The sequence below is a fragment of the Molothrus ater genome, chromosome 6 (assembly GCF_012460135.2).
Source record: "Molothrus ater isolate BHLD 08-10-18 breed brown headed cowbird chromosome 6, BPBGC_Mater_1.1, whole genome shotgun sequence".
In the NCBI taxonomy this organism is placed as follows: Eukaryota; Metazoa; Chordata; class Aves; order Passeriformes; family Icteridae; genus Molothrus; species Molothrus ater.
The window spans coordinates 50,913,473-50,938,166 of record NC_050483.2 but is presented as its reverse complement, the minus strand read 5'-3'; the positions used below and the strand labels follow the sequence as shown (position 1 = coordinate 50,938,166).

Genomic DNA, 24,694 nt, shown 5'->3' with positions numbered 1-24,694 from the left:
AAGTACACTTACAAATAATCTCTATGTATGTAAATATATAGTAATATGGCCTAACGAACTTTATATCTGCTGAAGAATAGCTCAGCTCCTGTTTGAGTGCTGAAGAACCTCCCCTGCACTGAATAGCATGATGACAATTTTCTGTGTCCAAGCAACATCAAGAACTATGGAGAAATGCATTTGTGTTTGCAATAAATTAGAGTGATGTTAATTGTTTTCACCCCCAAGCATCAATTCCATTATAAGCTCGTGTACTATCTTGTCAAGAATAATAGGAGTAAACAAAGATAGCATGTACTTAAAAAAATGTTTATTTCTTCCTTAAAAATATTTATACATAGATTCTTTTTCTTTTTATACAGTCATAACAGTAAGTTTAAAACTCAAGTTTAAACATCAGGATTTCAAAAACACAAATGTATTGACTTCAAAATTAAGCTCAAGCTATCTGTCACACCTTTCCCTGGAACTCTCAGAAGGCATTTTACAGTATCCTAAGCTGATAATAGACCTTCCATTTTCAGAAGAAGCAGTCCCACCTGCCCTGTGACCTTCCCCCTTCTTGTGCATAGAAGCTGTTTTGCCTTGAACTACAGTATTACTTTTCTAACCCTACATTGATCAGGTCAGGGAGCTAAACCAGTTCAAAAAAGTGGGAAAAAACATCTCAGGAAGATGGAATAGATATTAACTGATCTGAACATCATCATCTGTTAAATAGTATGTCCTCAGCTTTTGGTGAGGAAAAGAGGAAACAGTCTCCTCCTGACAGAGGAGGTTTAGATTAGATAATAGAAAAAACTTCTTCAGCCAGAGGGTTGTCAGGCATTGGAACAGGCTGCCCAGGGAAGTGGTGGAATCACCATCCTTGGAGGTATTTAAAAGATTTGCAGATGTGGTACTGTGGGACATGGTTTAGTGGTGGACTTGGCTCTACTGGGTTAAAGCTTATACTCAATGATTTTAAAGTTCTTTTCCAACCTAAATGATTCTATGATTCTGTGATAAACTCTGGTCTAAGAAAGCTGCATTGAAAAGATGAATAAAAAGAACAATAATTTTCTTAAATTTAGGTGCTTGCTCAAAGCAGAATGGGACTGGATGAGCACCAGAAGATTGACACAAAAGGGTTAAAAATTTGTCTCTGGGGTTGAGGGAGAGAGTAGGACCATTTCTTTGCTCAACAGCTAACCACAAAACCATCTTAGCTGCATTATGAAAGCATAAACACAGGGGTCATAGAAGAAAAGACAACAGTCTCTCTCTTGCTTACAACACATCCCAACAGAATTTCACATTCCATACTCTGGCTTATTTCCTAAGCCTCTGACAGACTAACAGGAGAGAGACATCCTAAAAAGTAACTCTGGTTGTTATTGCCAGATCTTGATTTCTCCAGCCCAATCACATGTTGCAAGGAGCGATGGCAAGACTGGGTGAAATGTTGCACTCACACAAGCTTCTTTATGTGCAGACAGAGTGCGAATAATCCTTGAAGTATGATAGTTGTAGAAAAACACTTTGCCATCTGAACTTCCTGTCACCAAAAGTGTTCCATCTGGAGAAAATTCACAGCCCACTGCAAATCCTTCCACCTGTGAAAAACAATAACAGAGTAACTCTTGATGCTGATTAGAAAAGTTCATTGAAATATACTGAAAATTAGTACAGTACAAAGCCCGCATGTCTTTAAATAAATATACACTAAAGATTTCTCCAGGTCTTTACTAAGACACAGCTATATCAAAAACTTTTTTAATCAAGACATTAAGCATTCATAAAGTCTTCTAATAACTATTCCATTCAGAGTGCATATGACTCAAAATAGACTGGCACATGGGAAAGCAAATGAAGCCAATTAATATCTATCACTGATTTATAATAAAACACTAATAGCAGACATATTAAAAAGTAGAGGTGCTATGCTATCAATCTTCCTTTTAAACTTGGATACTGAGTTCCTGATGGGGAAGGATACCTTGTGTCCTTCATATCTTTTCTTTTTGTTGATTCGGTAGGGTCGCTGGGCAGAAAACAGCGCCAGGTAGTTCCCGTTGGTCTGAGCAACAAACACAGACTCCTTTGGGTGCAGGCTCAGACTTGGGCAAGTGTAACGCTCCTGAAAAGGATTTTAAAGGAAGTTTTGTTGTTTCAAACAGAAGATTAGTTCAAATGATTCAAGTTATCTCTTGACATATTTGAGAGCCCATGAAAGACAAGGTAAGGACAAGTTATCTCCATATATACATTACATAAAGATACTTAAATCACTACAAACCTTACATCAGGATAAATGCTAAATCAAAACTCTACCTTGTTTTCCTAGATATTGACCAAAATCCCCTACCCATCTTAGCCATAATTATACTGCAGAACAGCTGCAGAAAGGTAATTCCAACCAGATGGGCCTCCATCATCCTCTTCCTGCCCAAGGAAACACAAGGTTTGGATGTGGAATTGAATCTTCTTCTCCCATATCCCTTCCTCCACAGCCATACTGTGCTTTCCATGTTACTTTGTACAGTTCTCAAATCCTCCATCCTTCCAATTCTGGCCAGACTGACAGGAACAGAAAACATCTGATTGAAACAGACACCTTTCCCCATCCCACTCTTATAAAAAAGAAGAAGAAAAAAATAAATGATCATTATTAGCCTCCTCATGACAGTGATGTGGGCTGCTGCTGGCTGCAAACTCATAAATATCTGCGGTAATTAGTAAGACTTGGCTTTACTGTACAGTTCCTATTTAAGACTGAATTAAGATTAGTTTCAAAACCCTGCATGGTGACTCCCTCAGAAATCAACTGCTCTCACAAGGCTTCCACCAGGTCCAAACCACTTCTAATTTCAGCCTGACCTAAAGACTGCTGACTTTTGATGCCATGAGATCTTGTGCTGCATGTGAAGAACACCAGGATAACAATGACCATGGACACCAGGTGTGTAGTAGAGAAGGAAGAACATCAGATTGGTTTTGTTTTGTGATTTGGAAGTGAAGGACTGGGAAGGAAGTTCTGGGTACTGTAAAGTATTGGGCACAGTGCAACTGTGTGTTTCTGCAGAGAAACTGGTCTGGAAGTGTGGGACTAGAAAGCACAACACAACCTGCAGGAGCATGCTGCTGTCATGCTGGGTATGTTTCAGCAATGGGTTATTTTAGAGCTGCTAACTATTCATTTGTTAATGCAGACAAGCAATACAACAAGTCCTGTGGGGATTCAATCTGTTTGGAGAGCTGTGGGTTTCACTCCCACCTCAAAGGTTTCAAAGGTGAAATTCAGAAAAGTGAAGCAGAGCTTGCAAAGTCATCACCACATTTTGTTTATTCACAGTGCAGAAAGGTAGGGGTGGAGGGGGAGAAAGTCCATTTCAGAGATGCTGTAGTCATGTTTGTTTGTTACTCCTTGATGCTGAATCTTTCTGGTCTGTAATTTATACATTCACCGTTATTTCTTTTTTCCTTTCCTATTGTCTATCCAAGGTACTGACAGATCCAGTATTGTACAAAGACACAATTCTGGAAATTAAATACTAAAAAATCCCATTAAATCATCAACTATGTGCTCTTGTCAGCAGAGTACTGTTCATTTCAGCCAAAAAGCATCTATATACAATCCAATCATATTATATTACATAGGATATTAGACTTGGGTTTTCAAAAAAGACCCAGAGAGTTGAAATTTTCTATTAACTGCCTTGGTAATCTCCTTTGAAGCTGTCAGCCTTTCTAGACAATTTAGTCCATTAAATGTCTTGCTTGGTTAGATGACTGCGAAATACTGCACCTGCACTGATAAATGCAAATTTTGCCTCTGTGATTAGTCTGTATTAGGTATCTATATGCACATATCAGGTTGCTATTACTTTGTGAATATTAAACTCAATTTGTCAATAGCCCTCAGTGCAGCTGATGACAAATGTATGAAAAAGTGTGGGCAAAGCAACATTGCACTATAGCAGCTACTGCCATGCACCACTGGCAAACCACAATGACACTGCAGAGTCCTTGCCTAAATATAGCTTAGATGTCAATGAATTAGCACTGAAATGTAAATATTTTAAACACAAGGAGACCTCTCAGTCTTCAAGGTTATTTTTTAATAACAATTAAGTGTTAATTGTGAAAACAAAGAAAGTCATCAACTTGCATGAAAGGCATCTTCTACATCACAAGACCTTATTGAAAATCAAATGCTTTTTTTACTCCACTGACAAGTATGAAATATTAAATCATGACCTGAACAACAAGAGTTGTTGATCTTACATGAAAGATCTGATTGGAGATTTTTGCAGCACTCTGGAAGTCCCAGGCAACGATGGTGCGATCGGCTGAGTCCCGGCTCACTGCGTCCGTGCTGGTAAGAAATTCTCTTCCTTCAGGGAGGAAGAGTATATCCAAAGTCTGCTGTACTGCAGCTTTGTACACTCTCAACACCTAGTGGACAAAAGAGTTTGTTATTTTTTTGGCAGATTAGAACATGATAACCCATGTTTTCCCTCTTTGTATAAATAATTATCTCCATTAAATTATATATTATTTTTAAACATCAAAAGGTAACTCAGTTTAAAATGTTGACATACTAGTGTTTTTAAATAGCTTGGTCAATGAATATAAAGAATCAATATACAGGAAAATTAAATTATATCTTTTTAAAAGCATCAGTTTGTACAATTTATATATTATATTTATATATACATAAGAGTCTGTTGTGAATTACCAAGGAACTAGAGTAAGATCCAGAAAGAGCTTCAGACAACACAATGTGAAGCTGGGTCTACACAAACTTCCTTTAATATTATGAATTCTTCTGGATTCCATAAAAGAAGCAAAAGAATCCTTGGCAGCAAACTGTCCCACTCAGTGAGCCAGGTTTAAAATGAAGGACTCAGGGAGTTTGGGGTGTCCAAAGTGGCAACACTAAACACATCATTGCAACCCCTGGGGACAAGCCAGGACAACCAGAGCAGCAACAAACATTCCTTAGCTGCCTCCCAAGATGAAAACCAGCAGAGCAACCACCTCAGGTGTCTGCACACCAACACACACAGCCTGGGAGCAACCAGGAGGAGCTGAAGCTGTGTGCCCCCCAGAAAGTGAAAGGGACCTGAGGATCCTCATGGACAACAAGCTCAACAGGAGTGAACAGCAAAGAAATCCAGCTGGGTGCTGGGGCACATCAACAAGGGCATCACTAGCAGAGATTGTCATTGTCCCACTCTTGTCAGCTCTTTTCAAGTCACACCTGGGACATTGTGTTCAGTTTTGCCCATGCTACACAAAAGACATGGGGACAGGCTGAAGAGAGACCAGAGAAGGGCAGTGAAGATGCTCAAAAGACTGGGAAGCTGCTACATAAGGAAAGGCAGAAAGACCTGAGCTTGCTCAGCCTTGAGAAAAAAAGGTTTAGGGGAGACCAAGTTTCAGTATTTAAAGGGTGGCTACAAAATTGATGGAAACTCCCTTCTTACAAAGAGTTATGTGGAAAAGAGGAGGGGTAATTGGTGCAAGTTTCACCTGGGGAGATTTTGATTGTACAGAAAAAGTGGGTTAGATCCATGCAGAAATGGGTATCAGCCACAGGATTTTGAATATTTTAACAGCCTATAAGCTGGATCTTAAAAAGTAAGATATTTTAAATTATTCTAAGGAACACATGAACAATTTGAATGTCCTTTCTTTCCATCTTTCTTCATGAAATTCTGTATCTATGTTGTCTAATTTGAATTTTGCAAATCAATACTTTTGCTTTCTTTTTTCTCTGATTGCCTCCAGTGAAGAGAAACTTCAAGGCAAGTGGCCAGATCAAAGCAAACCATCTCTCTGAATATGGTGATCCTTGAAACTAGGACATGGGAAGACTCCTAGTTATTAATATCTGAATCTCTCTCTCTCCAACATAGCTGAAAACATAGCTGCCTGCACTTCCAAAGTGTATTCAGAGGTTAGTCCTTCTTCTAATGTCACTAGAATACCAATAGAGTGGAGAAAGTGCTTGAAGCATTATCCTGAAGTGACTCCCAACTTTGTGAGGCATTTCAGTGCCTACCTGATACCCCTTATATCCCTAGTGATTACTGACTTCAGGGCCCAGACCATTTGCAGATACATTTTTTAAATAACCACCAGACAACAATTTTCAGGTGTCACAGTGAAATATCCTAAATTTTACCCCTATTTTGCACTTTCACCAATAAAAGAAAAATCATGTCAAGTACCAAACACAGCATGAGAACTTGATTTCTTGCCTCCAAAATCTATGACTGTTGGGGAAATGTTCAGAAAGCTGATCCTGCTTTAGGGTGGATCTACTTGTGGATGTCCTGAGGTCCCTTCCAGCTCTGCTTCCTGTGATCTCAGCATGTAGAAGGATGGCAGCACAGCTGCTCCAGTTGCTTTTCACAGGTTTTGCAAAATACACAGTTTAGACACATCATGTTTGCATTTGGTGCAGAACCTTAGCCATGCAAGCACCCTACAGACCCTGTAATAACAGCAACAAGATGCAAACCTGCACACTCAAAACCTGCACATTTCTCAGCAATCTGCCTGATTTTTTAAGATAGTGAATATACAAATGTGTTTCTTGCTCTCATCAGATTTTACAGCCTGAGAATCTGCATAATATACAAAGCAATTAAACTTTGTAAAGCCAAAAGGGATATTTCCATATTTATATCCTCCACTTTCTCTATGGAGAAATCACCATGCATATTTCTTCACAGAGTTATAAAAGGAAGTCTATAGTTCATTAGTAAAGTAGAAAATGAAGCTATTTTGTAGAAGCAAAAATGAAAAATAAAACCCCAAACTGAAAAAAAAAACCCCACAAAATATAATAGCTGCCTGGAATGAGAAATGGAAAACCATACAGAAACCTAACAGCTGTAGGAGCTGCAGGAGAAGAATGAAGTCAAATTGAGGGGAGTGGACACAAAGGCAGAATCACCCTGACAGACTGAGGAGGCAGCTCCTTAGCAGCAGGCACCTTCTCAGAAGTGACAAGTCCAACCAGAGAGTCAGCAGGAGCAAGAGCATGGAGCAGCACAAGTGTAGAAACAAAGGCCAGTTAGTGCTGGGAGATGAAGAACTACAAAATAAAGCAATAAATGACAACAAACTTCCAAATGGATATTCATGGCAGTGATTTTTAATATTTTCTTATTTTAAAGGTGAAAATCACAGACATATTGTTTACATCTTCATCATCTAAAAAAGGCCCCAAACTTCGAAATGTGAAATGTGGGTACATATCCAGCCATATGTTGTGTCTGGCATTGTAAAGGGTTTAGGTTTTGGACTTGCTTTTAACAGTTTTTGGAGCAACAGACACCTCTTGGTAAGGAAAAAGAAGATACTGTGAAGTGGCAATGTGCAAATACTTTTAATGTTTGCTGAAAACCTGTTGGGCTCTTACAAAAACTGCTACTATCAATTTAAACATTCACCACTAATCATTAAACAATATTTGTTTGTCTGTTATTTAATAGAATATTTAACCAAATTACCTGTGTACCTTTCCTTTGCAACAGGAAATTGCCTATCAAAATAAGCACAAAATACCTTCTTTTTCTATTTGTTTGATACATACCTCAGAAAAACTATGCTATTTTATCTTCAAACCACACAGTAGGAACTGAGTTAGGGAACAGTAAATTAACACTTTGAATAGCACCTGGGAATTTGATATACATAGTATTTCAATTGCCCCATAAAGACAACTTTCAAAAATAACTAATTGCAACATCCCTGCTCAGGAAAGTACTCATAATTAAACCTGCTTTGTTCTACCTTAGGCAATTAATTCATGACATGCCTGAGGAACTTGTCTGGGGAAAGCACAGGTTTGCCTACCCTGCCGGCTGTAGTTTGTTAATAAAAACTTCTGCTCTTTTCCTACTTGCAGATTTATCACCTATCAGCACTGGAAAACTACAGTTCATTTCTTCAATCTAAGAATTTTATGGACATAAAATAATTCATTTCAAAGGAAGGCCTAATCCTTTCTGGTGTCAACACAATCCAACATAACAACAAAACTTCTTCAATAATGCAGGAGCTCATGGCTGCAGGAATTCAAAAAGAAAGGTAATTTAAGCAAATTAAATCAGTTTCAAATAGATTCTTATGGTTCTGATGATTTGAAAAGCAAGCTGTGATGCTGAATTCAAGGCATATATTTAGATGGGAGTTCTATAATACTTCTCTCCATTAAGCACATACCATGCACATACTGGCATTCTGTCAAGAAATCTCAAAGACTCCACATGAGCAATTCAGATATTTGCCCCAAGCCTGTGTTGGTCACTTGTATGCTGTGTGCAATGCACTTTACAAAAAGCACCTCAAATTTTATGCTAGTGATGAGAAAGAAATGTGCTTTTATATCCATTGTCCTGGGCCATCAGGAGAGGAGGTCTCAAAACAAATCTAACAGGACTACAGGCAATATGGCTGGTTATCAGGAAACCCCTTTTCAGTGAGATCCATGGCTTCCAACCTCTAAAATGTGGCATATTTTTTCTTTCATTTCTTGTCCTATCTTTTTACATTTTATGATTTGGCATGGACCTGCCTCTTCCTACTGACATGCTGGGTAATTAGTTCAATGGAAGACTGATTAAATTTCCTCTATGAAACAGTACTACACCATTAACAGTAACAAAAAGTACATTTCAATGTAAAGAAAAGCTTACTCTTTCACAAAATAGAAGGGGTTTTTATCTATTGTAGTGCAAACCATTTGTGTCAATCTATTGTATTTCTCTTCATAAAGTTAAAAAACACTATTTGTCTTTACTATTTAATTTTTTTCCCATTTGTAGCTGCTCTGCTTTCAGAAATAAAGCTCAACATTATCAACAGATCTTGAGAATAATTAAAAGGAAAGAATGACTTTTTAAGATGAAGAAGTGGTTAACTTTAATCTGATATTAATCTCTAAGATTTCAGATTTGAACAATGTACACTGGCTTTTTCAAAGTCAATGTTAGATCACTTGAAAAGGCACAAGAATCTTGTGATGGAAATCATCAACCATTTATAAGAAAAAAAGTTATTTTCCCATCAGATTTTTTAATTTAAATTTATCTCCCCATTTCAAATAGGATAAGAAGTGAAATCCACATATAGGAAAGATACAGAATGGCTTTTCTGTGAGGAACTCACAGAAAGCTTTTAGTACAACACCAAGGAATTCTTAGTACAGAAATTAGATGACTGAGGGGAATCTGAAAGAATTGGAAATAAAGTCTGAGCAGCATGAGAAGGAGAGTGGTTTCCTCCATTATAAGACTTCAGACAGCAAATGAGCAGAAGGCAGCTTCAAAATGCACAGAATGAGATGCTTCAAACACTACATATTTGAACTGAGTTCCTTGCTAAAGGAAGTTGCAGATGTAAAAAGATTAAGAAAACCAAATCCAGAGTGTGAAAACTCAAAGTGATCCAAGAAGGACAAAGAGGCAGGAAGCCCCCAGACTGTAAGTTAGAGAGGCCTAGGTAACCATTGCTGGGAATTGTGATAAAGATGTTTGCTGTGCTTTTCTATTCTCGTTCTTCCCAAGTGCATTGGTCACTGCTGGGGGTGTAAAACATGCCTAGAAATGGACTGGAACTGGAAGAGCGATTCCCTGACAGCCTCTAACATGAACACTCCCACTCCAAAAGAAGGAATGCTTCGTTCCTGGCTCATCTGAGTCCCTCTGGCAGCACAGGAGTGATGTCCTGCACACACAGGTGTAGGATTTTCATCTGCAATGCCATCATATGAGGCTTCCAAATAAACACAGCAGACTGCTTACCTGTGCCACAGACACATAACACATGCCTTCACACTCAGAAAGGATCCCTGAATGTTAACAATTAAAATCAAATGCCCCTGTGCAATACCCCCACCATACTTCTTTGAACATTTGTCCATGGATTCAAGAAGGATTTCTCTGAGAAGAATAACTTGAGTTTTCTAAAGCACTGCATAAATCATCTTATTTTAATTACCTTGTTCTTCCTAATATCACCAGTACATGACAATGTATTGGCTGTTTCTATAGAAACCAGAAGTGCAAGCAGCACCACCAGTTTCTACAGCCTTTTTTCATATTTATATGCTATCCAGAGACAAATTCATTAGGGTCTCCTAAATACATGCTACTTAAAATGACTGCATCTCATCTGAAAGAAATTGCAATAGAATGTTTCCAAGGAAACAAATGCAGTGCATTTGAACCTATTAATTTTTTAACTGTGCTTTAACAGCTTGGGCTTATTTCTTTATAAACTCAAGTATGGAGAAATAGCTCACCAACATAAAAAAGCATCTCTTCAGTTTTTTCTTCTAAGCATAAAGTTGTAGATGATAGTTGCAATTTTGTAGCTAAGTAATGTTCAGAGTAATAAACAAAGATGGGGGAGGGAAAAAAACCTGTTGTTTCTCTGCCTTGAACTCTGCTGTTAATAAAAATTTTACAGTTCATTTCAAGACTCATTTTAAAAGCTTCAAATAGGAGCTTCCATCATTTTTTGCTAGTTAATTTGTTCTGTATCTTATAAGATCTCAATTTTTAAAATGGTAAATTCTGTGCAAATCTTCACATCTGTTTTCCTTAAATTTGCCTTGACTTTGCACTAATCTTTTTTCAAACTTTCCATGACAAAATTTTGTTATTAATTCCAAATAGTTGAACCTTTCTATTTCTTTGTACTCTTTCAATTTCTAGTAAGTTGTTGCCATTTTTCCTGTGTAATATTCTATTGCTTTTTTTAATTGATTGTGCTAGCACAAGACTTTCTGCAACAAAAATAAAATAACATATTTTGTCTTCATTTAATGTCATGCCTGAAGCACTTCATTAAATTCCTCCAAGCCAGTTTCCTTTTTTGAGACATCCCTTTTGGCTACTTTTCTCATTATACAGTACCTAGGTTAATTCCTGCCTTCCCCAGGTTCTCTTATTGCTCTATCCAAGTCCAACATCATAAAGTGACGTCAAGTAAACTTCACACAATCAACCTTCCCTTAAATAAAACAATATTTTAAAATATCTTTTATTTTTACATCTGTAACTAACCTTTTCTTCAAAGTCTGCTCTGTGGCTGTCCAGTCATATTTTACTGGGTCTCCTCTACCTGATGCCCTTCCTCTCTTTCCCTCCTTGTTTAACATAATCAGTGGATTTGCATTTATGGAGGTCTAAGAGCTTCAAATAATGCTTTAGGATCAGAGCCACAGCCCTGTCACCTTCCACTTATTCCCTCTCCAGATTATGTGTGGTGCTTCATCAGGACTTGCTGTTCTGGCAGTGATCACAAATAGCTCTTGCCAAAGCTCCAACAAACCTCACCAGCTCGTGACACTGGACACGTGAGCATCAACAGACAAGAGATCAAAGAGAGACTATATCCAACAGCTGGGTAAATTATTCCTCTAGTTTAATAAAGTCCAAAAAAATGTTGTTAGTGATCTCCACTCACCAAGTCCCCCACATTTCTGTATGGACACAGTAAGGAACCAGTTCCTGAATGCTTAAAAAACATTAAGTAGCATCAAAGCAGAATATGAATAAAAGGTAAAATATGCAAATCTCAAAAATAATAAATGGATACATTTAGAAACTTTAATGATTACTTTAATGATTACATTTAGATGTAAGCTTGACTGCTGTACATCCTTTCACCAGAGCTAACAGCACCCTTGCTCTACGCCAGGCAAGCCTTGCTGACACATGTAAATACATTGTTCAATGCAGTTTGACCATTCACCATATAATGAACTTCAGCTCCTTTAAAAGTAATATCAGTTTTAGACAGCTACAGTAGTAGTCATCCTCTGATAGTACATCTGTGTAAGCTTAGAAGCCCAAATTAAAAAGCAAAAAAAACCATTTGTAGTCATATTTACTTTGCTGAACACAATAAGGTCCTTATTGCTGGGTTAAAGGATACAAGTCTCAACCTTTTCTTCTCTTTGGTATTTCAAGGAATACTAAAATTTCAGGTAGAATAAGTGGTTGGAATAGATACTGTATCCTCTCTGAAAAGCGAATGTATATCAGCCAAAATGAAGGGTGACTGTGCTGGCTTGTGCTGAACATCTTACAAAATTCTTCCACAGCTCAGAGAAAGGAAATACTTCTAAAATACATAACTACTTTAAGGTCTTGGGGTTATTGCACATTTCTTTTTGCAGGATTTTATGGGGTTTATCTAGGTTCAGCTCCAAGGTCCAAAGATCCCGTGGGGGCTGTTCAATATGATGCTCCCTCCTTGGTTGACATTACAGATTGTTTTATTTTTTAAAACACAGCACCTCACTTCCAGGTTTTCTGGTCTTTTCATAAAACCTCTATAAACATTCTCCAAATTTTTCATAAGTTTAATCAATCTGTTATACAATAATATAAAATCTCCAGAATAATCTCTTTACCAGAGAGACAAAACTGGGTTTAACACAAACAGAAAGTAATACCACTATAATAAATCTCCACAGGCTATTCAGCTGCCGCTTGTATTTATTTTTTTTCAGGCTTTGATTACTTGTGTCTCTAATTTTGAGATGCTGTATACTTTACATTTCAGTGAGAGGTTAACAAGCTGTCCCATCCATTTATTTCTCTGAAGTATATTGTTTAGCTCTATCTTAAAGATCTAAACTCCCTTATTGTTCTTTCAGTCTTTGTCTTAGTACCCAATGCTACATTTGAAATTATTTTGCCTATGTGCTCAACAGAACAGGGATAGCAATAAGCATCTTTCAACATACCCCTTTCTTTTTTTTTTTTAAATACCTGCCTCTCTAATTAATGGCCTACTGCACATTTCTGTCATGGTTTAAACCCAGCCAGCAACTAAGGACCACACAAGCACTCACCCACTTCCCCTGTACCATGAGTGAACTGTCAAACTGAATTGAAAAGATTCTTTTATCCATGTCAGTGATGTTTACATTGTTTAAAGCAGGGATGCTATTAGCTCCCCTTAAATTTTTCAGTGTTTTAATAGCTGAAAGGATGCCTCAAACCAACTTGATACATTTTCTCTGGGACTTGCAAATCCAATTTTTGTACCACATTCAAATCACGAATAAATATGAGTAATTAATGCTCACAAATTCATGGTCCTGGTCAGAAGTACTAATTTTTAAAAGTACCAATATGAGCTATTCTATGTCATTTTCCATCAGCAGAAAGCATCAATGTGGCACACTGCCATAAAGCAGCTCATTTAAACTGCTGCATGTATGTGTAATTGGACAACATTTTTGCAATTTCTCATTCTCTCTCTCTCTGTTATGCTTAATATTTTGCTCTGAATTTCCAGGAAAAAATCCCCTTATTTCCTGATAAAATTATCATTTTGCCTCACAGTTAATTTTAAGTTGTGCAAGAGGATAGCTTGTTAAAACACAGGAGTACATCCTAAAGAATGACCCCTGAAATTGAATTACCAGCACTTGCTGAAATTGAGTTTTCAGTGTGCAATGAATAACAAGATTCATTTGTTCATTTGTGCCTGATTTAGGGTGTTCTCTCTATTGACAAAATATGCTGCAAAGCCTGAAAAGGCTATCAGGAGTATGACGATAGGAACAAAAAGAATCATTAGCTCACCCACACATCATTCCAAACTGAATGACAGATTAACACACTTGAAAGAACAGGCAAAACAGGAAAATCTTGTTGTTAATTAGGATGAAAGAAGTTGAAAGACAGAAAGGTTATTTGTATCAAAATTGAAACAAAAGTGGCATGAGGCCTCAGACATGTATTTCAGTTAAGAGAAAATGGCACTTATTAGAACAGGACAAATTTCAAAATATTGGCTAGGACACTCTCCAGTTTTAACTATGGCTATAACTGTGTAAGATAGAAAAGATATGTGAATAAGGATAGCAATATAAACTGAAAGCAGGAATACCTGAAGAATCCATTGAAAACCCCCAAAACTAGGAAGTGGCAGACATGACATATTGATGACATTGATAATTCATGCCTAACCAACATTTACTTCTATACCTGAGAGTTTGAGATGTAACTACAATATTTTGCAGTAATGATGCACAGGTGAGACTAACCTCCACCTCAGATGTTTGTCTGCTCCTCCTTACTGCCTCCTGTAAACTGGGTGCTACCCCTCTCTATTTGCCTTGTCCCTGCTGCAGCTACACTGTTCAATGGTGAAGGACATGCTTCTTCTCTCCTGCCAGTTTTCAGGAACAGTTCCACTGAGAACACTTTCTGGTCCACAGAGGTGCACATATTTCTGTAGGAGTCACCTTCTGCAGAACATCAGGCTGAGGTGGCTGGAAATATTTGGCAATCACAGCCTGGGATGCTGGTGGTGCTTTGAAGGCTCTGTCCAGGTCAAGCATCACATGCTCCTCTTCACAATGAACTGATTTCTGAATCTACCTTTATGCAGGACTGATCTTTAATCAGGTTTGCCAGAAATATCAACTGACAGTTCAGCTGTGGTTAAACTGAGGTACCACCAGAATTTAAAACCTAAAAGGAAGGAGCTGCTTTAAGAGACAAACACATTTATTGTCATCATTGCTTGGAATACAGTACTGTTTGATACCTTGCCTGGTGCCAAGGGAAAGCACTACTGAAACTCTGGCAATTCACAAGGCAGGGTGGGGGGGAAGGGCCAAGAGCAGCATTTTTCAAGCCATTTGTCTTGGTGACACTATAACACTGTTCAAAGATAAAACTACTGCAGATTGGCAGAGATACTGACAACAGAAGAGTAGCAGACTCAGGAGACAACTCAAAACTAATCTGTCTAGCACAAGCACTAACATCTGGTCTCTAGCCCCTTAGCTCTACTTGAGTTAATGCCAATTTTGCAGTCTTCAGATCTTGTCATCAAAATCACTGATATCAGAATTGCTGAAAAAAAAGTTTTACTCAAGCATAAGTCTTGGATTATAAATATCCATTGTAAAAAAATCTTCAATTTCCTTGAAACTGAAGTGCCTTCTCCATTATCTGTATTTGAGATTGTGTCTTACCACCTGTGAAAAATTTCTAACATATTCCTCCACAACCATACACAGCATGAGCACCGCCCAGACAGGCACATTTTGCAACATGTGAGAGCAGCCATTTATTACTCTAGAACAGAATCAGTTATCATTTTCCATCTGAAAAGACTGGGCACTCTAGACACACACAAGCTGAAGGCATTGCCAGTTTTGGCATGACCATGCTCATCAATCACAATTGACTTCAAATCTAAAGAAGAATCATCTTCACAGATTCTCATAGATGGTTGCTCAGATATGCACAGGTGCAAAATCCATCATAAAGAAATTACATGAGGTGAAAGAATGTCTCTGGCTTTATACACAGCCAGACTACCACTTGGCTTTTGTATAACTACAGTATCATTTCCAGAAAAGATTATTGGACCAAGTCAGAAAATCTCTGAAAGAATGTTTTGTCACCTACATCAGCCATCTTCTCCTGGACTACAATCAAGACCTCAAATTTTACATAACAATCAACAATATTTAAGCCTTAAAAAGATGACACCCATTTAGTTCCTGAAGCACCTTTAAAGGCAGTTCAGCATACCATGACAACAATGGGTTCTCTATTACAAAGGACATTGAAGGATTCAATTACAGACAGCACCCCTTCCTCACAATTAAGTTCTACTCTTATGAGAATCTCAAGAAAGAAAAACTGTATTTGCTATGTCATTTCCATGCTGTGAAACCACTGATCCTTCTCTTAGGAGCAAAGACTTCTATAAGTCTTTCTTCTTTAGTTCCCTGCCAGGAGGAACAGTGAAAATGGAAAATCTAATTTCCTTTTTTTTAAAGTTACATAGGTATTTTTTATTAAATACACTTATATTTTTGCAATTTAAAACTAGAATCATCTTCCTTCACAGACCTATGCTTTGAGAACATCTTCACATCCCTATGAAAGAAAACTATCCATCATACAAGTATGATGGATGCAATGAATCCCGACCACTTTTACAAAGGTTTTCATACTAACACTGTAACTCTGAAACTCACAGTAATTTTATTTTCAGAGTAGCCTCAGATGTGGCAGACTCAATATGTATTCACTAATGTTTTTCTTTGAAGAACTTATTCATGTGGTAGAGATCCTACATAATTAAACGCTTTCCTCAAACATCAGTGACAAATGCAACTGCAGCACAGGAACTTGATTGTTAATTGCACAAGAATACTCTGTTTCCTCAACAGAGCAACTCCCACAATATTTCAGAGCTCTCCTGTTGAGCCCTCATACCTGAAATGCATCTCCCTTTATCTCTCACCCATTATTCTTAGTACATCACAGACAGAGACAAGGTGTGGCTATGCTATCTCATCTTTTTCAGGTCCCTTCTGCCATCCTCAAGAGCAAACAGATGGCAAACTATGATGAGTAGGATCTACCCACAGAGAAATTCAAAGGAAAACAAAGAACTAATCATTTTACAGTCCCTGCTTCTCTTTGAGCTGTTCTGTGCATGAGGATGTTGCTTACCTTCCACTCCCACTGGCAGAGTACAGCTCTGGTCTTACCTGAGCTCTCAGTGGCAGCTGGGAGCACATTGTTCTTTGTGGTCCATGATAAAGTAAAAGCAGAGCCATTTCACACCTCTGTGGCCCTTCATAAATGAAAAAATTGCTCCAGCCTTCTATACAAAAGTTACAGGCATAAGGTGCACATCCTGACCCACATGTAAGAGCTTGAGGAGCAAATTAGCTGTACTGTTTCCTTGCTTTTCACAATCCTCAAATGAGCTATTGGCTTTGTTTAATTCAACTAGATGTAACTTATATCTACAGAAAGAAAAAAATAATATTTTTCTGTAAAGTGTTCCTCATAGCACTTAAAACACATTACAGAGGTTCATCTCAATGAATAGGAACACAGTGAAAAAGCAAAAGACCTCACAATAACATTTCAATGAAAGACCAGTAAGTACATCTAGCACCTTGATAACACACAGCACACACAACCTAGGGAACACTTGGAAAGAGAAAGAGAAAAAAGATTGGCTTTACCTTAGAAGTCCTTAAATCCCATGCTTTAACTTCTGGGCTGAATCCTCCACAAATAAAAACATTTGACTCTGTAGGGTGGAACTTCAGTGCACTGATCCTAAATTCTGTTTTGCTGCTAAATATCTGCTTCCCTAAAATCAAGTGACAAGCGGACATTAAAATTTGAGCAGAAAATGAGGTATGTTATTAATTTCAACTTAGTTTCAAAAATATCAAGGTTGCTAAAAGTGAACATGCTTATAATACCACACTTCAATTATCTGGGGCTAGTTTAATTTAATGAAAAGACAACTCATTAATTTCTATCCACTTGAAATTGCTCCTGCTCATGGGCCTCTGTACCATTGACTGCTTCCCACGGAAAGGAGACAACAAGTGGCTCCCACACTGAGGAGAGGAGCTCCACAGTTCAGACAACAGGCAGGAAGAAATCTACACATCTAATGGTTGAATGTTTCCCCACTGAGAAGCCAGTCTTTTTCTTTTCAGTGAGACAAAAATAACTAGAACAAAATATTGTCTGTACAGAAATACCACGTCCCAATCTATATTACAACTCCTGAGTTGTTTACTTAACTTTCAGCAAAGGTAGGAGTGAAACTTCATCTTGAAAGTAGGAAATAATTTGCAAACCACCATATGAAGGCAATAGCTGTTCCCATGGATACACTGTTGCCAACATTTAATTGTACACACTAATCTCCACAGGATCCTGTGGTTAGTATCAATTGGATTGCCTGCACTTTGGAACACAACAGAATTCAGCTAGGTTAATTTATAGGACTTTTCCACAGTTCGCTGCTTCCTTTCATCCTAAAAAATTCATTATATTACTGTACATTCACTGAAATAAAATTTTTGGAACAGCAGTATGAACCAAGATAAATATATCTGCTCACTTTCAAAATAACAACTGTGATTTATATTCTACATATCCCATATAAAGATCTACATTAAATCAAGTTACTGCTGTAAGCAACAGTGAAGGAGGTATTGCAGAACTAGAACAAAAAAAAATCCTTTAAAATACTATGAGAAAAGCTTCTTAAAATATTCTTCAATTTGCATTTTACGCAAGTGAGGATTATCTTAAAACAGGCTTTTTTAAACTGAAAATACTTTCAGCTAAAAACATTACTGACAGATGTAAACTCTTGCAGTTAGGTGTACAATACTGAAAATCATTCACACAGATTTTTTTATGCTCATTTCATTCTCTGGGGCCGATTTATTGGATTTCATCATCAGTTCCATTCTCCTCATCTGCTGAACTCAACTTACACAGTCAATAGGCTAAGACTTGTAAAATTACTTATTTATTCAGTTTAAAGAAGAGAAAGGTTTTACTTTATCACGCATGCTCATCAAGGGAAAAGAGAGGGAAAAAGATTACAGAGAGCCTAAAGGAGGGGTGAGTGTTGTTCTATGAGAATTCTGGTATTTGTAGGGGATTTTTGTCCTTTTTTTAAATGACTTGCCACCATTCAAATTGCCAGTGCAAGATCTAAAGGGCCTCTCTGTCACCACTAAGTGAAACACTTAATTTTATCCATGAGTTCCTTCCCCAAAAGGACAAAAAAGTCATCAGGGCAGCAGAGATTTTCTCCACAAGTCATATCTGTGACCATCCCTTGCCATGGGAGCTTTCAGAACCCCAACAGCTACAGGGGAAAAAACCAAAAAGCTCCACAGGGAAGGAAGAAAGTATTAAAATCATCAGTTATAAGGAACAACAAGATATTACTCTCATGTACACCACTACCAGGTATCATTTGAGGGGGCTTTAAAAAAGCCACATACACAGGCATCTTACTCACCCCCAGAACTTGAGAAAATACTGAATTACCCCATGGAGGCTCACTACTCAATTTAATAGCACTTTACTCCCAAAGGAATGTTCTTCTTACTAGTTCCCTGCTTAATAAAAACTCTGGGAGTATAATCAACAAGTTTTCAATGGGACTGCAGCCAGAAATTAGCAGAAGTGCAGCCCACCTGTACTAATCCTGTCACACAGCTTTATAAAGGACACATCAAATGTCACTGTTCTCCACAAAATGTTGTCCAAATGGCATTAGACATATCCATAACTGATTCAGTGGAAGTCCTCATTTTGGCAATCACTAGTTTTGCTACATGTTTACCTCCACAAGAGTTCTCAAAACTGCTTTTTCTATAATAAATACTTGTGTTCTCTAGCCTAAGACACGAGAAAGTCAGGTAAACACAGGCAAAAAAGATGTGCATTTAGTTCAAGATGCATTTCATCTACTAACTACAAGATTTTTTACCTTTTCCAGAAAGATTGATTTAACATAATTTGTTATTAATTAGTCAATTTTTCCACCTCATTCCCAACTGCTTCCAAGTAATTTAATAATTTGCCTGATATTTTCTTCAGAAACTAAAATGCTCTACATTCCCTACTCTGTCTCTCCCTATTTGATAGAGAAGTGGGCACTGAATTTGCCCTTTTCTTGTCTTCTAGAGGCTGCAATTCAGTTTTCTAAATTGCAGCCTCTAGAATTGCTCTCAGTGACAGTCACTAACATAATTAAACCATAATAATCTCAGTGTTATGAATTCTACATTACAATGTAATAACAAATAGAATTAATGCAAACAACCTGAGCATCTTATTCACCTCTTTATTCTTTAACCTCATTCTTTTTCTTAATTTAAGCTGCCACCTTATGATTTGATGCAGACATTAATAATTTTTTTTACTTAAGTCAACAATTACAATAAAGTAATACTAAAAGCTCAGCCTCTCCAATTAACACTTTGCAAGACAACCCTCCCTCTCTCATTGCCTCCCCAAAGTGAAATTCAATCAAACATCTCTTTTTGAGAATTGAGTAAGCAGTGTTCTGAAGAGCTTGGTGTTATTAGATGCACACACAAATTCCATTCCACTGCCATGTCACAGAAAATGAGCCAGACTGGAATGTAGACAGGCTGAACAGCAGCAGTTAACAACCTCAAAAGGTGTTGGAGAAAGGAAACACTCGTTATTGTCACAACTAAAATTTATTCACAATTTACAATTCACTCAGAAATTTAGGAAAAATATCCATCTGAGAGATGGAACAGGTCAATGCAAAAGATGACATGGGGCATATTAGCTCATACAATTCAGTAATTTGAGGCAATGAACTCAACTCTTAGCCTTTTTCTGTACAAACTTGGCTTTAAGTGTTATACTACCATGAGCAGAATTTATTCTTTACAGGCTGTAATGCTGCTATGATGGAACCTACCCCACAGCCTGGGAAATCCAGGTTCAGTGTTTGCAGGACACTCCTCCACTTTTCTGGAAATATTTTTTTTCAGTTACCCATCTTTTTCTCTACAATTACTCACTTTACTAAAATGAAATATTCACCTTTGGAGGGGTCTTATTTCATATATTGAAACAGATGGCCTTTGAGGAGAAGACCTCCTTATCCATAACAGGTACAAATCAGCACATTTGTATATACCTTTATTTTGTATATATTTCTTGTATTTTAGTTCCTAAAGGCAGCATAACCAACTCATAGACTAGAAAATTCGGCCTTTTGAAAATGTCTTTGGCTAATTGAGGGAAAATCCATACCACATATCATTTTCCTTTATAAGGGGTTGTTATTCCAAAGCAGAAATCAAATGTTTCTCTAATCCTTAATTTTCACAATTTCAGTAACAATATCTACTATATCTTTTGCAGCGTGTTTTATGTTCTTTAAAGGCTTTAATTAAATTCTCCAAGCATTAAAGGCTTGCCAGTAACATAATAATAACATGCACAATATGGAAAAAATCTTTAAAAATATCTTGAATAAATGTTTCCGCTTCTTTATGCAGTAGCCTACTGTGAAACTGCTCAGCTATGAAATCAGATGTTTTAAAGGCTATTTAACACTCTGAATTTTTCACAGAACATCAGCACAGTTGCTCAGAACAGGATGCCTCTGTAACTGTGCTTACTGGCCCTCAGGTTCACACACCTACCTGCATAACCCTAAAACATTTACTTCCTTACTCTAATCTGTAATCTGTCTTGCTGTACAGAAAGGTGAAGCCTGAGACTTACAAGAACACAAGAGCAATCTTGCCTCGCAAAATGGATTCCCCTCTGTGTTTAGAAAAAGACATAAAACAACATATACAAAAATATTTCATTACAGTCACAGTCCCTCTCATGCACAATAGTGAAAACAAATAGATTGATTAGACATCATTTGTTCTTAAGAAATCGATGCTCTGTTATTTCTCCATTCTTGGTGTGCTTACAAATGGCCTTATTATTTTCTCAAGAACCAAAGTTATATTGATTACATGTTTTTTTCCTAATTTTTGTCCCTACATGTTCACAGGTTCACAATAAGTGCAGATTTTTGAAATATTAAATTTTCTCTTTTAACTTTTGAAACGTCCCTATAATAAATACTTTTCAGCAAGGCTTTGCAACAGTGAGCATAAAAAGTAAAATGCTGTTACCTCCTAGCTGGAGAGTGCTATGTTCAACTTATTTCATAAAACTGCTGAATCTTGGGGGAAACCTTTGACCTCACATGAAAGGTGCCTGCATACACTCAAAAGAAAAAAATAAGCAAGCAAACAAAAACATTATCAATCAACTGGGCTTTTTTTTTTCTGAGGTGCCACATAAAAGCTTTCTGCATATTAGAACATATTCTCTAAATACTACTGGGAGAGAAAAGGAGGAACAGAGGAATGCCACAGCTTTCCTAGGGTGATGTTTAGGTAAGAGAACTAGAACTCCTATGTGAACAAATATGAGTACATTAAAAATAGTAATGTTATATCTATAGGACTATCAAATTAGAAGAGTAAAAAATACATTAAAAAGAAAATTTTCTTGGTAGGTACAAAATGTTCCATTAAGAACTCTCTCTCTCTCATTATAACTCTGAGGAAATTATATTTGAAAGCAAGCTTAGTCCATGAACTAAAATACAACTGCAGCATTTGGCAACTTAGGAAATGTGCCAAAATTTCTTGGAACATTCCCTCTGTCATAATATTAAAGAAATGAAAAGTATCTACCATATGCAAATAGTAAAAAACCCAGCCAATGTTCTGCCTATGCTATTATACCAATTCATTTGTGACTAATGAAAAATCTACTGATTAATAAAACATGCATTCCAAAAATAAAACAGTTATAAATAAATTCTAAAAATACAATTACCCTTCCAAAGTTGGTAGAGCACCTCCATTGCATCTGGACATAACAGAAGTTAAATGTCAAATGTATTTGACCTAGAATGTTTTAAAAGCATTTTTTTCAGTGCTCTCAGAATATAGCACTATTTAACACTTTGTAAATAACAATGTGTCTGAACTACCAGTAATAGAAAATGACTGTGTGTTATTAGAGAAAAACAAAACCAGGAAGTCTCAGAGTGCTGCATTATCATATTTGTGAAAATATTCAAAAGGCTTTATTTTTATAAAGAAATAGTATATTTAAAATAGGACAATAAAAAATATTAGCTAGCAACAGGCAGTAAATCTGCAGGTTTTGGATCTACCAATATTCATGAATCTCCATAGTGCAGTACTGAACTTGCCTGATGCAAACTGCAACTGATCACAGAACCACTCATGTGAATGACTCATGCATAACCTTGAGTTCTTTAAAAATTAATGTATATTTTGGGTCCAACCCATACTGAATGTGTACAACAGCTTTTAAGAAAACCATATTTGTGGAGAGTCTTAGCTTCACATCCATGTGGCCCTTGAAGATAATAAATGATGACAAACAAAAATTGAATTTAAAAAATACTTCTAGTAGGTAAATACTTCCTGATCTGGACTGGAATGAGGATGACCTTCTTTGCTGCTGAAAACACTGCTGATTCACATTCAGCACCAGGACCTCCAGGTATTTTTTTGCAAAGTTTCTTTCTAACCAGTTTAGCATCAGCCTCGTCTGTTGCACAGGACTATTCCATTCCAGATGCATCATGTCCTTGTTGAACTTCCTGAGATTCCTATCAGCTCATTTTTTATGCTTGCAGTATCTTAGATCTTTTTATATGTAAGAACTTTCCTTTCATACAGGTGACAGGGGCAAGGGGTTTGATGGTGTAAAACTGCAGGATAATATTTCATGGATGTGTCTTCTAGCCTTATATCAGGATTTCTCTGCCAACAGCAAAAATTCTATTTCATGATTAATGAGATTTCAGTGTTTGCTTCTATTCTGATGTTGTTCAGATCATAAAGATAGGAAAAAAACCACTCCAGAATATGCAATATATTAGCACATGGGATACCCAAACTGAAGTCCAATCTCGGAAAGAAAATTTCCTGAAGAATTTATTCTAGTGCTGTTTGTTAAAAAATTGCTGACACATTCCTTTGAGAATTATCATAACTAGCCTTCATCAGACACAGAACAATTAGCAAGATTACAATTTCAATTTAGTAGGGCAGAAACTATGTTCCCAACAAAAAACCAACAGAAAATGACAAAAAACCCCCACAGCTCAGCAGCTCAATACCATGTATGTACTAAGCTGTATTTGCAACAATTTTTAAACTTTTAAAGTCATTCCTTATAGACCATTAGGTTTCTTTTAGTGAAGGACATGCAGCAATTTTTACAAAACAGATGTAAAACATATACTGAAAACAAGACAAGATTAGATTTTAGGAAACTACTGGAAAAATGTTGAACCAGAACAAAATATACAAGAGCATAGAGCCTGAAAGAGAGCATTATTATTTATAAAATCCCACTGGCATGCATTTACTACATTTAAACACACTGGTAGTTAGTTCACACTAGCAATGGAAAGTAATTAGGACTGAAGTCCAAAAAAGTACATGAAAGTCCAATGTGAAGGAACAGTTCTAACATCTATCTGAAGTTAATCAAAGAAGAAATCATCTCAGCACTGATGAAGAGTGAGGAGGAATGAATGATTCAGTGAACTAATGTAAATCAAAATCTTATAGATGCCTTAGTGTTTTTCAAATGGAAATGAGGCTTTTTATATCAAATTGATTTGGATTCCAGAGGCAACTGCTTGCCCTGTCTCTCTGAACAGAACTGACTGAAATGTATGAAAAGAAGAGTAACTTTACAACAGGGAAGGAGCTTGCATACTGGCTTGCATACATAGGAAATCAGACTAAAATTCTGATCACTCCTATTATGCTTTTCCAAATGGGGTGTGAAAGGTCCAATCACAACTGCAGTTCAGAGGAACTACAAGGAATTCTGTGTTCTTTAAATAAGACAGTAATGAATACCTGATATTTTCCAAGTATATAAGCATTCATTTCACACATACAATTTATTTAAGTAGCTAGAAACACTATAACTCACAAGTCAGTAAGGAAAGAACCATTTACAAATTTATCTGCTTTGACACTTTTAAGTATATTTTGTTATTGTTGTCATTTCCTAGAGAAAATATAAATGAATCACTATAATCAACTTAATCCAGACTTCTGTCCCATTACTGGTTAGTTAAGCTGAATAGATGTTGGAAATTAAAGCATATTATTTAAATTATGTATCTTTGGAATTTTCCCTATGATTTTATGAGATTTTTCCCAGGGTAGGGAAAAATTACTCAGACACACAAAATCTATTCAGCTGCTACAAATCCCATTATGAAGATAGCCATTCCATTTAGA

General features: G+C 36.8%; 1 protein-coding gene across 2 annotated transcripts in view; it reads right to left on the bottom strand.

The window, feature by feature from the left end:
- Positions 1–293: 293 nt before the first annotated feature.
- The window catches only part of WDR25 (WD repeat domain 25), a 59,251-nt gene continuing 34,850 nt past the window's right edge, over positions 294–24,694 (bottom strand). For both annotated transcript variants that reach the window (XM_036383267.1, XM_036383268.1), the window contains 4 exons: positions 17,033–17,163; positions 4,267–4,437; positions 1,979–2,119; positions 294–1,595 (listed from right to left, as the gene is read on the bottom strand). In XM_036383267.1, the coding sequence (XP_036239160.1) occupies positions 1,374–1,595; positions 1,979–2,119; positions 4,267–4,437; positions 17,033–17,163 (665 nt within the window). In that variant the 3' untranslated portion in view covers positions 294–1,373. The remainder of the gene's footprint in view (positions 1,596–1,978; positions 2,120–4,266; positions 4,438–17,032; positions 17,164–24,694) is intronic.